The following is a 13052-nucleotide window of genomic DNA, read 5'->3' as shown; positions in this document are numbered from 1 at the left end:
AGGGGAAAAATAAAGACGAACGGCGTGAAAGAGAAACGAAGAGGAAAGTGTTTACCGGATGGCGAGATTGCACGAGAGAGGGAGAGACGGAGAGTGAGAGTTTACGCGCGAGGCTGCGCGAGCGAAACGACTCCCGATGATTTAACGTGCGGCACTTTCTGATCGCGGGCGCTTTCGGTCGCGTGTCGCCGTACGGTCATTTCGTGTCACGCGTAGCGCATCGGCCCTTCGCTCGCCGTTCAGTCCATCGATCCCGTATCCGCGCACACAACAAAATAAACGGCCCTGCGTATACACACGCGCGCGCACGCACTGCTCACGGCTACGGCGGTGCTATGCAAAAATAGAAAATGGCTGGCGCGATTTCCCCCCCTTCCCCTGTCGCTTCTGCCGTCGATGTTTCTTCTTCGAGCCTTGACCGACCGCTTCGCTGTCGCCTTCCTTTTCGTCGCTACGGCCTTTCGTTTTTCCTGCCTGCGCAATCCCTCGTAACCACCGCTCGCCGTACGTTTCTGACCGAGGGGGATCGGAAACAGGAAGATGGAGTTTACAGCAGAAGTTCCCGGAACCACGGTGGTAAGGGACGGGCGATGTGTAAAAGGCGCTGTCGTCGACACCGCTGAGTTCGACGGCCACTAGCATTCGTCGACGATTACGGGCCATTCATAAGCGCGACCGGAGCGACGCGAGGCACGCGATCGGCCAATCGCGGACACGCATGAAAATTCGCGTGATATTGATTTGATACGTACGATCTCCGGCGCTTCGATATCTGACGGTCATTTCTGCCAATTGAAAATTGTGCGTCCTTTCGAACGCGACCAATGACGCGAAGCGTAGGGAAATAAAATGCACGTGTGACGTGCATTTTTGCACTTTTGGCGAAATTAATTACAGATGAATATACTTGATTTCAAGAAAAAAAAATTAATTAAATGAGATGAGACGGTATAGAATAATCTTTTGCATTAGATACTTCGAAAAGTTTATCTGGTGCAAAGGTAGAATTGAAGTCCAACTCGTTGCTCAAATCACGAGTGACATAACCAAAAAAAGATATTTATAAGAAATTGATATGATTTGGCATTAAAAACTCTATTAAAAATAACAGATTAAAAAATTAAAAAAAAATATTTATGACGAGATAATAAAAAATATTTCATTATGATTGTGAGGTGTATTTGTTACAACACAAAACTTCCATCACTAGGATTATATCATAAATGTATGCTTTAGTTATACTCGTTTAAACAACTGAATTATTTGTTTCGAGTTTAATTTAATATAGTAATTAACTTCATGTATTAGAAACAACACCTTTTTACATTCATTCTATTTTGTAGCATACCTGTCCACTCTTGCATTTGTTCCAAAATGTAATCCAGCATCAACAGAGGATGTGATGAAATTGAAAGAATTCATTGATAAGCACGAACGTTTGTGCGTGTTAACCGGAGCGGGAATATCCACGGAAAGTGGTATTCCTGATTACAGATCAGCCGAGGTCGGTCTTTATGCCCGGAGCAATCACAGACCTGTTCTTTATAAAGAATTTTGTAGCAGTGAGGCAATCAGAAGACGATATTGGGCTAGAAACTATGTTGGATGGCCAAGGTTTCATTCTCTTGCAATTGATATATTGTTAAGAAAAGTAATAGAAATAATTCTCACTTGTATAATTATCTTCATTTATAGGTTTTTCTCTCTTAAGCCAAATATTACACACAATATACTTAAATACTTAGAAGATATTGGAAAAGTAGGATGTATTGTTACACAGAATGTAGATAATTTACATTCGAAAGCAGGAAGCAAGAAAGTGATCGAGTTGCATGGAACAGCATTTAAAGTTATGTGTCTTCATTGTGATCACAAAATATTTAGACATAAGCTTCAAGAAGTGTTTCAAAAACTTAATCCATCTATGATTGCCACAGCTCAGATGATAAGGCCTGACGGTGATGTAGAATTATCGCAAGTATATATGATAGTTGCATTTATATATATGTATTTGCGATGTTTTTAAACATTATATATATCATTTTAATAAAAATATATTTATCAGGAACAAGTGGAAGGCTTTAACGTTCCTGCCTGCAATAATTGTGGTGGGATTTTGAAACCGGATATCGTTTTTTTCGGTGACAATGTACCACATGATAAAGTGCAAAACGTGAAAGCTAATGTAGAAAATTTAGATGCCTTGCTAATTCTAGGAACGACTCTCAGTACTTTTTCTGCATATAGAATTGTATTGCAAGCAATCGATGCCGCGAAAGCAATAGCAATAGTAAATATTGGCGAAACTAGAGCTGATAAAGAGGTAGATTTAAAAATTAAAGGAAGATGTGGAGATGTATTGTCAAAGATTTGGCAGCTGAATGCATCGAATAATTTTATAAACTAGTAATAAAATGGGTTTTAAATTTTCACATAATTAATTTATTTACGTATTAAATATTATTTAAAAAATCTGTATAGTGTACCGTATGTATTATAATGTATCGTAGTTTTTTTTTTTTATTAGATAACAGTTAAAATAAAAGTGCAATAAATAATTAAGTGAAAATTTTTGAAAAATTGTAATTATTTTTTATTTGCGTCATTATTTCTTCGATTAGTGTAAATATTCATAATACAGTAATTTTATCAATGGGAAGATTTTGCCTCCTTTGCGTTTTGTAAACTTTGAGTGATATACAATTTTGCTAAACTCTGAGCGCAGAATTGCGAGATGTGTTCACTGTATGTATTAATTTGTCCAGCAACAATCATTGGATTTAATCGCGGTGGAACTGGTAAAGGTCTTATCTTATTAATGTCATCATCAGGTAATGGTGGCTCATCCTTTGCAGCTCTGGCAGCATTTTCTTGAGCTCTCTTGGCCAAGAGCCTGTTCTTATCTTGCTGTTGTCGAACCACCAGCTGTTGATATCTGTTAAACTTCATTGCTTCCTGATTCAATTCATCTACGCGATCCATTAAACATCTCAGCTGATTTTCTAATACTGTAGCTGTTCCAAGATCCAGGTACTTTGTACCTTGCTCTTCAGGAATCATCTCATCTAATTCTGACATCATGATATTTGTCAGATTACTATTTTTTATGACTACAGGGATCTCAACAAAGAGACTCTCATATCCAATCTTTAAAGTGCGCAAAGCTTCTGGTGTAAATTCATTTTCTTTATACATCTGTATTGCTTGGGGAGTGAGTCGGTATGCTTTAAGTGTTAAAAAACCTCTGGCAGACTTTGCTGTATCGTAAATAAGTACAACGGATTCTTCGATAGAAGTCTGATAGTGGTATTGCGATTCTAACAGTGACAAATTCAAGAAATTGCCGACGTCCGCGCTTTGATACCAACCGACGTGGAAATGATCTACGTTCACCCTATGTATTGTAAAATAAAATATTATTATGTTTGAATTAAAGCATAGTTATGGTACTCAACAACAGCGCTCGGAATTAAAAGCCCAGTTCGGCCGATTTCTGATTGTCTCCGCGTTCGGCCCCCACTATCGCTCGAAACTCGACGGCCGGCTGCCGATCGCTCGCGAGACGCTTTAACTCGGAAGCGTTCCTATGTATATTCACGCTGGAATTATACATTTTAATAAATAATTAATAAATTTTTTTTCTTAATTAATAACTCATATAATTACGTACATATTACTAATTTTTTTATTATTATTTTTATTATTTTTATTATTTTTATTAAATTACTGTGTGGCCGAGTTTCAAACATATAAAAATGAATTTTAATATATATAATTTTATATGTTTAAAACTCGGCTACGCAGTAAAATAATTATTAAAATAATAAAAATGTTAATAATAAGAAATTAGTAATATGTAATTATATAAATTATTAAGAAAAATAATTTTATTAATTATTTAATACAGTGTATAATTCTAACGTGAATATAAATAGGAATGCTCCTAAGTTAAAGCGTCTCGCGGGCGATCGACAGCCGGTCGTCGAGCTTCGAGCGTAAAAGGGGATAAAAGGCAGAGACGATAAAAAATCGGCCGAATTGGGCTGCTAATTCCGAGCTCTGCTCTACAATATCTGCACCAATACGTACCATCTCAACCTTCGCATCATGGCAAGCTGGTACTCCTCCTCATCCATAATTTCATCGTTTTTAGGAAACGGGAAACAATTGGTAATCTCCAAGCGGTTCTGTACGACCAAACCCAGGAGAGCACCCTGGGCGACCTCCATATTACTGTTGGATTCTTCATGGCAGTGCTTGACCATTTTCATTACTACCAGACCGTCGCATTGCACGTAGTCTATACGCGGCTCCGCTTCGGGAATTCTTCTCGACGTCGCCCTCGAAACCATTTTTAACCGATTTAATCTTTTCGTAAAAAATCTACATGCAGCCACTCGGCCAACTAACGTCAACGAAGGTTAATCGGGAAAGACGGCACGGCACGGCACGCCACGCTACACGTAACGACACAATACGCCCTTCTCTCTCCAATTCTATCAACCAATCGAGTTTGCTGGCGGCGATAGTAGTGCCGCGTTTTGGAAATTTTTTAGAACTACAAAAATATTTAAATTTGTTAGCAAATAAAGACTATCGAGATAGTGATGTTGCAAATGCAAAAGATTAGTTCTGGATAAAAAATAGTTGATAAAATGGATCACTTTTAATAAAAATTAGATTTTATGTATAATCAAGAATGAATCTTAAGACATTACATGTAACAGAAGGCTGCAAGTTTTACATACTTGTTAAAAACAGATAGAAATTAAATTTATGATTTAAATTTACTTTTTATTACACTTAATAAATAATCATTATAATTTTGTTCCGTTTAAATATTTTATAAACTGAATTTAATATTGTTGACACGTTTATTTTATTCTCATATTTATTATTCTTAAAATAAGTATCACACAAGTCTCTACTACAATATAATAACAATAAACTGTGGAGCAAAAAATAAACATGTAAATACGTGCTTACATGCTGTTATACAATTCCGCGGTTTTGCGCTAACAAAACAAAACAAACTTAATTACAATACTCTTTTAAACCGATTTAATGTGTGAAAAAATCGTTTATGCGATAAACATAAGTAATAAGATTCGCTTTTAATCCTATGAGACACATTTGCTTTTTTTTTAACCATATGGAAGAATACCGATTATAACGGTAAAACAGTTTTTTTAAACCCTGCTTCTGTTAAGTATTATTTAACATGAAATTAAAAAAATTCAGAAAACCATTATAATTAAAACAAACATATCATTACAATCCATCATAAAAATAATAAAAGTTACAGCAAGTATAATAAAAGAAAGAAAACAGATGTGTTTCACAGCAAAACTGCTTTTACGTTTGTATGCTGATAAATGGACTGTGTTACATGAACAGAGATTTTATTTGCTTCTTTCCTTCTTGCATATAAAAATAATAAAGTTATAGTAACCTGTAATCACAGTCTGTATGTGGCTATAACGGTAATTCTGAAGCCGCGGAACATTCGTCCCTTACATCATGCTTAAAATGTGCTAAAATCCTCGCCTCTTCTTGCGTCTTAGCCAACTCCATCAATGCTAAAGCACCCTGCCATTTCTTATTGTCTTCCTGTACCGGTAACTTAGCTACGCTTAAGTCTTCCTGTTGAACGCTAACGTCGCCAATTATTTTTGTCTCCGTCTTCACAGGGTCTATTATAATAGGTGGTTTTGGAATCATTTCTTTGCCGCTGCTGCAACTACCAGCCAACATCAGAACTGTTGGTCTAGTTTCGTTTTCGCTAATACGAGAGGTAACTAGCATATCTTGATTCGTTGTTTCTCTATGGATCTGTTCCATATAATCAAAATGCAAACATGCAGATTCAGAACTTTGAGTTTTTACAGCAGATTCGTTAATACTAGTTTCAAAAATACTCTGATTATTGGATAAGCTACTTAGCGAATTCCACTGTGAGTGATTCAGAGGAGGCACATATACATTTTCCTCTGATATTTTGGGGGATTCGTTGTAATTCATCATGCAACACATTTGAGAGGTGGTATATGGAGATTGCGTACTTTGAGTTTCCAGCTTGTTATCCAAATTCGTTATGGATGTGTTATTATCTGCGACAGTATTGTCCAAAAATGTCGCATACCACTGAATTTCCGATAATTCTGCAGATCCGCTCAAAGTTTGTTTCTCGTCTATCTTGCGTGCGGTTGTTACATTGTTAGATCTAACATCTTCGTTTAGGTCTAGTTGTTGTTCTAGGCAAGCATATCGTAGCCATCGTTTCTTTGGTTGTAGTCTGTCCAAAGGTCTTCTCAGTGAGGAAATTGCCAGCTTGGCATTTGATGCTTCTTCATCCTCGGAAGTTTGCAATATCGCGCAACACGTTTCCGCTGGATCTTCGTCCTGGCTCTCTTCCTGGCTGTCTTGATTCTCTCCACAGTGCAACCGTTGCGAGGGATTACGATCCAGATTTTCTTGCTCTCCTGCTATATCCATCATAAGGCCTTTTCTGGATTTTATCCTTTTATGATTCTCAGTGCTCTTCCACGTCTTCTTTTTTCGTTCGTTCTTTCCAGTTGGTGTTCGATCTTCTCGTTCCCTCGACATTTTGTAACGCTCCAACCATCGACTTACATCATATGGCAATTCTGTGTTCTCAGACACTGGCTTTAGTACAAAGTCATCTGATCTTGTAAGATTAGCGTACGGATGATCAGGACAATGTCTGTTGGCATGGGTGAATCTCGTTTCACAACCTGGTTCAGTACATAAAAATGGTTTCTCTCCTGTATGCAATCGTTGATGAGTCTTTAGTTGTCCCGATTGTGTAAAAGCCTTTGTGCATCCGGGATAATCACATGGATATGGACGTTCTCCTGTAATTACAACACAAATATATGTTATATTTCATCGATTAAATTAGCGATTACATATAAAAATTAATTATTAAATACCTCACTTTTATTTCCAATGTTTTATAATTTATATTAAAGGTATTAAAACGTCACTGTTAAAAAATTTAGATATAACTAATTTCCAGCTAATTTTTCCGTTATTATGTACGTGGCATTTAAATATCTGTCATTACAATATTAGTGTCTGTATTTACTTAGTTTGAAAATAAAAAGAATTTAACATTATTTCATGAAGTTTTACGATAAATTCTGTTTTCCTGGCCCATCACAAAGATCGAAAAGCTGTCGCGTCCGTCCTTTTTGTTGTCCACGAACAAAGACCGCGCAATTTCGGAGCCGTAACGGACCGACCGAGAACGCGTGCACAACACGTTTGGCCCTTCTACCCCATCCCTTTCCCCCCATTCTAAACGATTAAAATTCCCACTCGGTAACTCGGCGCGCTTCGACGCTCGTTACACGTGTCGCCGTAAATTTCGCGCGCAATCGAGACACGGCTGTGCCGGCGAGTCCACGCGTAGCGCCGGCTCACGCGGAGCAAGCCATTTAAGTATTTAAAGCGCGGCATGATGGCCGATTGGCGGGACGCACGCGACACGCGAGCAAGCGCGCTCGCGCGCGATCACCTCTCCGCACGAGGATCTCGCGCGACGGTATGAATAAAAGTCGCGTGGGCTCGTCGGCAGCGCGGGAGAGAAACGGCTTGTTTACCGGTGTGAGTGCGCAGGTGCGCCTGAAGGCTCTTCTCGCGCGGGAACACCCGGCTGCAAAAGGTGCACTTGATGCTGCTCGGCGACGTGCTGCCCTGCTGCATGAGATTCGAGAGAGCGTCGGCGCGTGGTCGGCCCCGCCGGTGGCTCTCGGAGCCGTTGCCGCCGGAGCATCTGCCACCCGCGCCGCCGCCACTCGTGTCCAGGCCCGCACCATGCTGCTCCCGGTATTCCGGCGACGAGCACGAGCTCCCCGGGCTTAGATTCACGTTACGCGCTTCCTCGCCCCAGTTCCACGGGTAGAGCGTCGTGTCGCACATCGACGGACTACGGTCGACCTGTGACTCCGCGGACGGCCGTGGCTCCCGTTTCGGCGTGTGAAGCTCCATCCTCGGCGTCGCCACCCTCGTTCGTGCTGGCCACCCTCGCCGCCCCGTTCGCCCGCCAGTCGTCCCCAGTCGCTACGATTCTCTCACACAATCGGCGCACTTTCTCGTAACCGTCGCTGTTGAAGCGCGATGCGGTCGCTCGCGGCAACCTACTACTACCTACCGCCCTCGCTATCTGACACGCGCGACCTCTTTACCACCACCGCCTCCACCGCGCGCGTGGTACGCGTGCCGCGTGCAACTGGTAAACCGCCAAAATACGCGCACACACGAGTACGCGTGAGCTACCCAAGATGGTGGATCATCTCGTGCGCGCGCATCTAAAAAATTAATCGCCATTTGGATAATAAATCCTTTTATCTTCAAGCTCGATCGACCGTCGCCGATGAGCGCCAAGTTCCATCTTGCGATATGTCTCGCACTTCCACTCAGCGCTACCTCAATAAAGTTAGCCGGACAACTTCATAATCATTTGTTGTTAGATTAATTACAACATTTGTTAAACAGTACTTTTTATGCAAATAAATTTGACCGTCGAGATAGCTGGAAAAGTGAAATTTTTATTTTTAATTAATTTTAATCGATGCGGAATCACATTTGTCGGATCACAATTTTGCTAAAAATTAAACAAAATTTTATTTAGAAAAAGGAGCGAAACTTAGGTCGGCATCCATGAATACCGGTTTTATTAGTAGTTTCCTTTCTATGTTATATTCGAACACATGTCGTGTGGTCGCCAACTTCAACGTGAGCACGAATATCGTTCCTGTTATCAAGCTGTCAATCCTATTGTTTACCATGCACTTTTGACAATCGTGTATTTAATTATATCTGACAATCGTACTTTGCGGCAAGCTTTGATAAATATTATACGTTTTTGGTAAAAGCTGAAAAATGGAAAATGATATTCCTCTCATATATGGACTCGAGTTTCAAGTACGAGCCTTGATCTATTATAAGTTAATTTTTAATTAATTAAGAAATTTAATGTAATGCTACTTTGTATTCTAGACGAGAGCACTGTCGGCTCAAACAGCCGAAACAGATATCGTGAGATTTTTAGTAGGAACGCAGTCCTTAAAATTTAACAATAACCAGGTGCACTTAGTGGAGCTTAATGAGGAAATTGGAAATTTAAAAACACAGGTGTTTCAACATCCAGTAGGAGAAATTTGGTCCTTACAAGCTTCGCCGACTGAACCTAATATATTTATCACGTGTTATAACAGCTTAAGCGGTAAATAAGTCTGTTGTACATTTCTTTTTATATCTTAAATTTATTAGTTTTTATCAATACTTATGTGGCACAAGAAATATTCTGTAATAGTTCAAAGAAATCTTAATTTTTTTAGATGAAGGTACCTGTCAAATGAAAGGAGCTGTCTGGAGATTTCCCGAAATAAAAGAGTATACTAATGATATCTTGCAACTCAATAAATTAGCTGAAATTGATACAACTCCATATGGCATGGATCTTAAAACTATTGCCTATCACCCCATGGACAGCAAAAAAGTTGTGTCAGTAGTTGATAACAATTTTGTTTTATGGGATCTGACTGAAAGTCCACAGGTATTATTCTTCAGGTATTATGTATAATCAAGAATTCTTCATTAAAGAATATTGTGATTAAATAATTTTTATTTTTTTAATTTTATTTTTATTTTTAAGATTTAATTTTTAAGACTTTTCAATAATTTTCTTTTTTTTTTTAATACTATTCAGGTTGTAGTTTCGGGCACTTTAGCAGGTAAAGGTCAGCCACGATTTACGAACGGCAAATGGAATCCGCACAACGGTGCCAATCAATTTGTTACTTTGAATGATAACAACGTTCGCGGGTGGGATTTTAGAAATCCAACTAATGCTGCTTGGTCTATATCACCTGCCCATTCGCAGATCATCAGGTAGAAATAATATAAATTAATTTTTAATGGAGTTAAATTCATCACTTCGCGTAATTTATTTCTCAGGGATTTAGATTTCAATGCAAATCGTCAGTACTTTTTATCTACTTGTGGTGACGATGGATACATGAAATTCTGGGATATTAGACACCCAACAGAACCCGTGTTGTCGCGTATGGAACATTCACATTGGGTGTGGAACATAAGAATTAATCGTTTTCACGATCAGCTTGTTTTAACTTCCAGCAGCGATTCCAGAGTAATATTATGCAGTATAGCGTCCATATCGTCTGAACCATTCGGACATATGGTATCAGCCGAAGACGAGACTTCACAGAATGAAGAATCTTGTGGGAAAAAAAAGTAAGTACGTCAAGTAAAAGTTTGAAACAATTAACATAAAACAGGAAATTGCAATTACAATTTTTTAGATTGGAGGATGGTTTGGTCGGAAGGTATGAAGAACACGAAGACAGTGTCTATGCAGTCGAATGGTCGTCTGCCGATCCTTGGACATTCGCGTCTCTCAGTTACGACGGAAGATTAGTTTTGAATAAAGTGCCGCGTAAATATAAATATCAAATTCTTCTGTAAATATATATTAGGTAAGAAATAAGACATTATAAATTTAATTTTATACCTACGCGAAATATTATGTACAATAAAAACGTACATTGTACATAAGTGTACATATTACCAAGTATAAAGTAACTGTTGTAACTCACGGGAGAATGTATATTTACACGTGTATATGATATAAATAAAATTATTGCATGTTAAAACTGTTCTGTAATTTTACTAGCTATGTTCCTCAATTGTCCATAAACCTTAGAAGGCGGACTGCCTAAAATTAAGTTGCATATCGCTCTGCGAGCTAATTGTATATTCTGAAAAGAGCCGAGTATGTGTATCTTGCTGTCGGCAAGTACAATTCTGGTTTTCGTTACGTTCTCAATAGTGAATTTCGTCCTTCCACCCTTGCCTGCTAGTCTTCCAATTGCCCGAGACTGATGGTCCCCTTTTATCTGCTGTCTGACGTCTTGTATCTCGAAAGATTCCACAAACAGATCGTCCAGACGTAACAGCGCCAAAGCGTCTTCTATCTCGAATCCACAAATAAACGCCTTCACGAAATCTGCTGCTTTTTGAAGATACGAAATATCCGGTGTCTCCGGTGCCGTTCTAATTTCAACATTTCGGCTCTTCAGATTAAAACGTATTTGTAGTTTTAAATGCTCGGTAATCGGCGTAAATATTTTTAACCAATTTTCTTTTAAAGGTGAATATCTATGCGCTGGCACCGATATCTACAACAAAAATCATTCGCGTTTAAAATATTAAATATGTTATTTAATTAAATATAATTAAATATTATTTTTATTTATTAATAATTTATTAATAATTATTAACAATTAAATATAATTAAATATAATTAAATTAACTAAATATAAAATATTAAATAAAAGTTTACATATATTTTTATATCATATTATTCCATGTGTTATTACCTTCCTTTGTTCTCCACCTTGTACATTCTTAACTTTCTTTTTAGCTACATGCTGCTTTACTTTTCCCTGAATTCCATTGATTGTTTCCACCTAAAGAAGGAAACCTTTATTAGTTCTCGTATAATAAATAAAAAAGTAAATTATGAAAGACACTGGATTTCTTCTACAAAATATAATTATTTTTCAATTATTCCGTTTTAGAACACTGGTAATACCTCCATGCGATCGTCATCGGCATCTCTTGAACGTTTACTAGACGTTTTTTCATTTTCATTTTTCCGTTGAGGCTGTTCTCGATCTGCGGTGCTCATTTTTTGCATTAATCACTTCCTTTTTTTCTTTTTAATACCACAATATTTCACGAGAAATACCTGTCCTTTCTAAGCTCGTGGCTCACACGTGGACGAATAATCACAACGAGATGGCTTTTTTTTTTCGTCTGACCTGCTCCTAACCTGAAATACTAAAGGTTAGTGCATATGAACAAGTGTTTAGCTGCGATTATTCCAATCCCAGTTCAACTTATCTATTATCTTTTTGTAGCTTTTGAAACTAAAAAGAAATATAACAAACAAGTTGCCTCGAATTTAAATATACTTACATTAACACAAACTAATTACCGCAACGTAAGTATATCGGCCAATCGCAATCGAGCATATTTTCACAAGATAACGAGATAAGAGCTATAAAAGCTATAGCACAACCTCGTTATCACGCGGTGTCCTTTTATTCTTTCCCCTTTCAGCTTTATTCTCTTTAAAAAAACTCGCCTCGCAACGCGGTTTTATTGCGTCCGCATTTTACGCCGCTATAAAAAAAAACAAGTCATCTTCGCTCAGCTGACATGCTTGAAAGTTCCAGCAGGAACGAACTTTCGTTGTAGAGTCGTACAATAATCGATAATAATACGCAATAATAACAGAGCTAATTGTAACACTTATTCACGTAAGAAGAGCTTCTCTTCTTCCGATCGTCACTTTTGAAACACGCGTGTTACCTAACTTCCAGATTTGACCAAGCCGATAGATGCATTATGCGAATAATTGCCCGTTTTAATCGACTTGCAAAATGGAAATTGAGTTCATTGATTCTCGATAATCTCTGATCCAAAGGGTCAACGAATTTGCATGTTCGTCATCAGCGTAAATAATTTTCACGAGGCTTGTCTGGAAGTCTACAGGCTTAATTGTTCTATTTCGATTGTTTAATCGTAAAAAAAATATTAAAAAAAAAAAATACACACGAGACGCAGTTACAAAAGTCTAGAAAAAGTTTAGAGAACAAGATTATATCATCCATACATATTTTTTTATATGTTGCAAAAGTAAACATGTAGTCCTTGTACTATATTATATCGATTAATATATAATTTTAACAAACGATAAATAACGATGCAAAAGGTAGCGGTGGATCGTGATTGTGCCGATAATTTTTTATACAAAAAAAAAGAACAAAAATGTCTTGCGATGGAACTTTCCTGGAAATGTCAATGAAACAAATAGCTGCATTAAGAAATCTGATGCGCTTGGTAAGATAAAAATAATAAACGTGAAATCACACGTGAATTCTCTATTCGCATCAAACTATTAAAATACGATGTGACGCACGATGAAAATGGGTAAAATG

General features: G+C 37.9%; 5 protein-coding genes across 7 annotated transcripts; 2 read left to right on the top strand and 3 right to left on the bottom strand.

Moving 5' to 3' along the window:
• Nucleotides 1–340: 340 nt before the first annotated feature.
• LOC139101377 (NAD-dependent protein deacylase Sirt4) lies at nt 341–2473 on the top strand. Of its 2 annotated transcripts, none has more exons than XM_070654477.1 (4): nt 341–576; nt 1344–1614; nt 1696–1978; nt 2066–2473. In XM_070654477.1, the coding sequence occupies exons 1-4, from the start codon at nt 351–353 to the stop codon at nt 2405–2407; spliced, it is 1122 nt and encodes a 373-aa protein (XP_070510578.1). In that variant the 5' UTR covers nt 341–350; the 3' UTR covers nt 2408–2473. The 2 variants fall into 2 exon arrangements, with proteins under 2 accessions (XP_070510578.1, XP_070510579.1); XM_070654478.1 differs by lacking the exon at nt 341–576 and adding an exon at nt 632–1225.
• Nucleotides 2474–2569: 96 nt separating this feature from the next.
• Nucleotides 2570–4466, bottom strand: Eif3h (eukaryotic translation initiation factor 3 subunit h). The gene is made up of 2 exons (XM_070654480.1): nt 4090–4466; nt 2570–3394 (listed from the first exon to the last, which is right to left on the bottom strand). The coding sequence occupies exons 1-2, from the start codon at nt 4350–4352 to the stop codon at nt 2650–2652; spliced, it is 1008 nt and encodes a 335-aa protein (XP_070510581.1). The 5' UTR covers nt 4353–4466; the 3' UTR covers nt 2570–2649.
• A 236-nt stretch (nt 4467–4702) lies between these two features.
• On the bottom strand, nt 4703–8174 carry LOC139101370 (uncharacterized). Its single transcript, XM_070654467.1, has 2 exons — nt 7626–8174; nt 4703–6875 (listed from the first exon to the last, which is right to left on the bottom strand). The coding sequence occupies exons 1-2, from the start codon at nt 8011–8013 to the stop codon at nt 5476–5478; spliced, it is 1788 nt and encodes a 595-aa protein (XP_070510568.1). The 5' UTR covers nt 8014–8174; the 3' UTR covers nt 4703–5475.
• A 303-nt stretch (nt 8175–8477) lies between these two features.
• Nucleotides 8478–10512, top strand: LOC139101376 (EARP-interacting protein homolog). The gene is made up of 6 exons (XM_070654475.1): nt 8478–8949; nt 9025–9250; nt 9366–9583; nt 9737–9918; nt 9985–10281; nt 10350–10512. The coding sequence occupies exons 1-6, from the start codon at nt 8908–8910 to the stop codon at nt 10510–10512; spliced, it is 1128 nt and encodes a 375-aa protein (XP_070510576.1). The 5' UTR covers nt 8478–8907.
• A 20-nt stretch (nt 10513–10532) lies between these two features.
• On the bottom strand, nt 10533–12541 carry L(1)g0004 (lethal (1) G0004). 2 transcript variants are annotated; one of them, XM_070654482.1, is made up of 4 exons: nt 12028–12541; nt 11642–11889; nt 11427–11516; nt 10533–11225 (listed from the first exon to the last, which is right to left on the bottom strand). In XM_070654482.1, exons 2-4 carry the CDS (start codon nt 11744–11746, stop codon nt 10695–10697), a joined length of 726 nt encoding a protein of 241 aa, XP_070510583.1. In that variant the 5' UTR covers nt 11747–11889; nt 12028–12541; the 3' UTR covers nt 10533–10694. The 2 variants fall into 2 exon arrangements, with proteins under 2 accessions (XP_070510583.1, XP_070510584.1); XM_070654483.1 differs by having other exon boundaries at nt 11642–11881.
• Nucleotides 12542–13052: the final 511 nt, after the last annotated feature.

This window comes from Cardiocondyla obscurior, linkage group LG03 (genome assembly GCF_019399895.1).
Source record: "Cardiocondyla obscurior isolate alpha-2009 linkage group LG03, Cobs3.1, whole genome shotgun sequence".
Taxonomy (NCBI): domain Eukaryota; kingdom Metazoa; phylum Arthropoda; class Insecta; order Hymenoptera; family Formicidae; genus Cardiocondyla; species Cardiocondyla obscurior.
The sequence above is the reverse complement of the archived record's forward strand: the minus strand, read 5'-3'. Positions and strand labels throughout refer to the sequence as shown.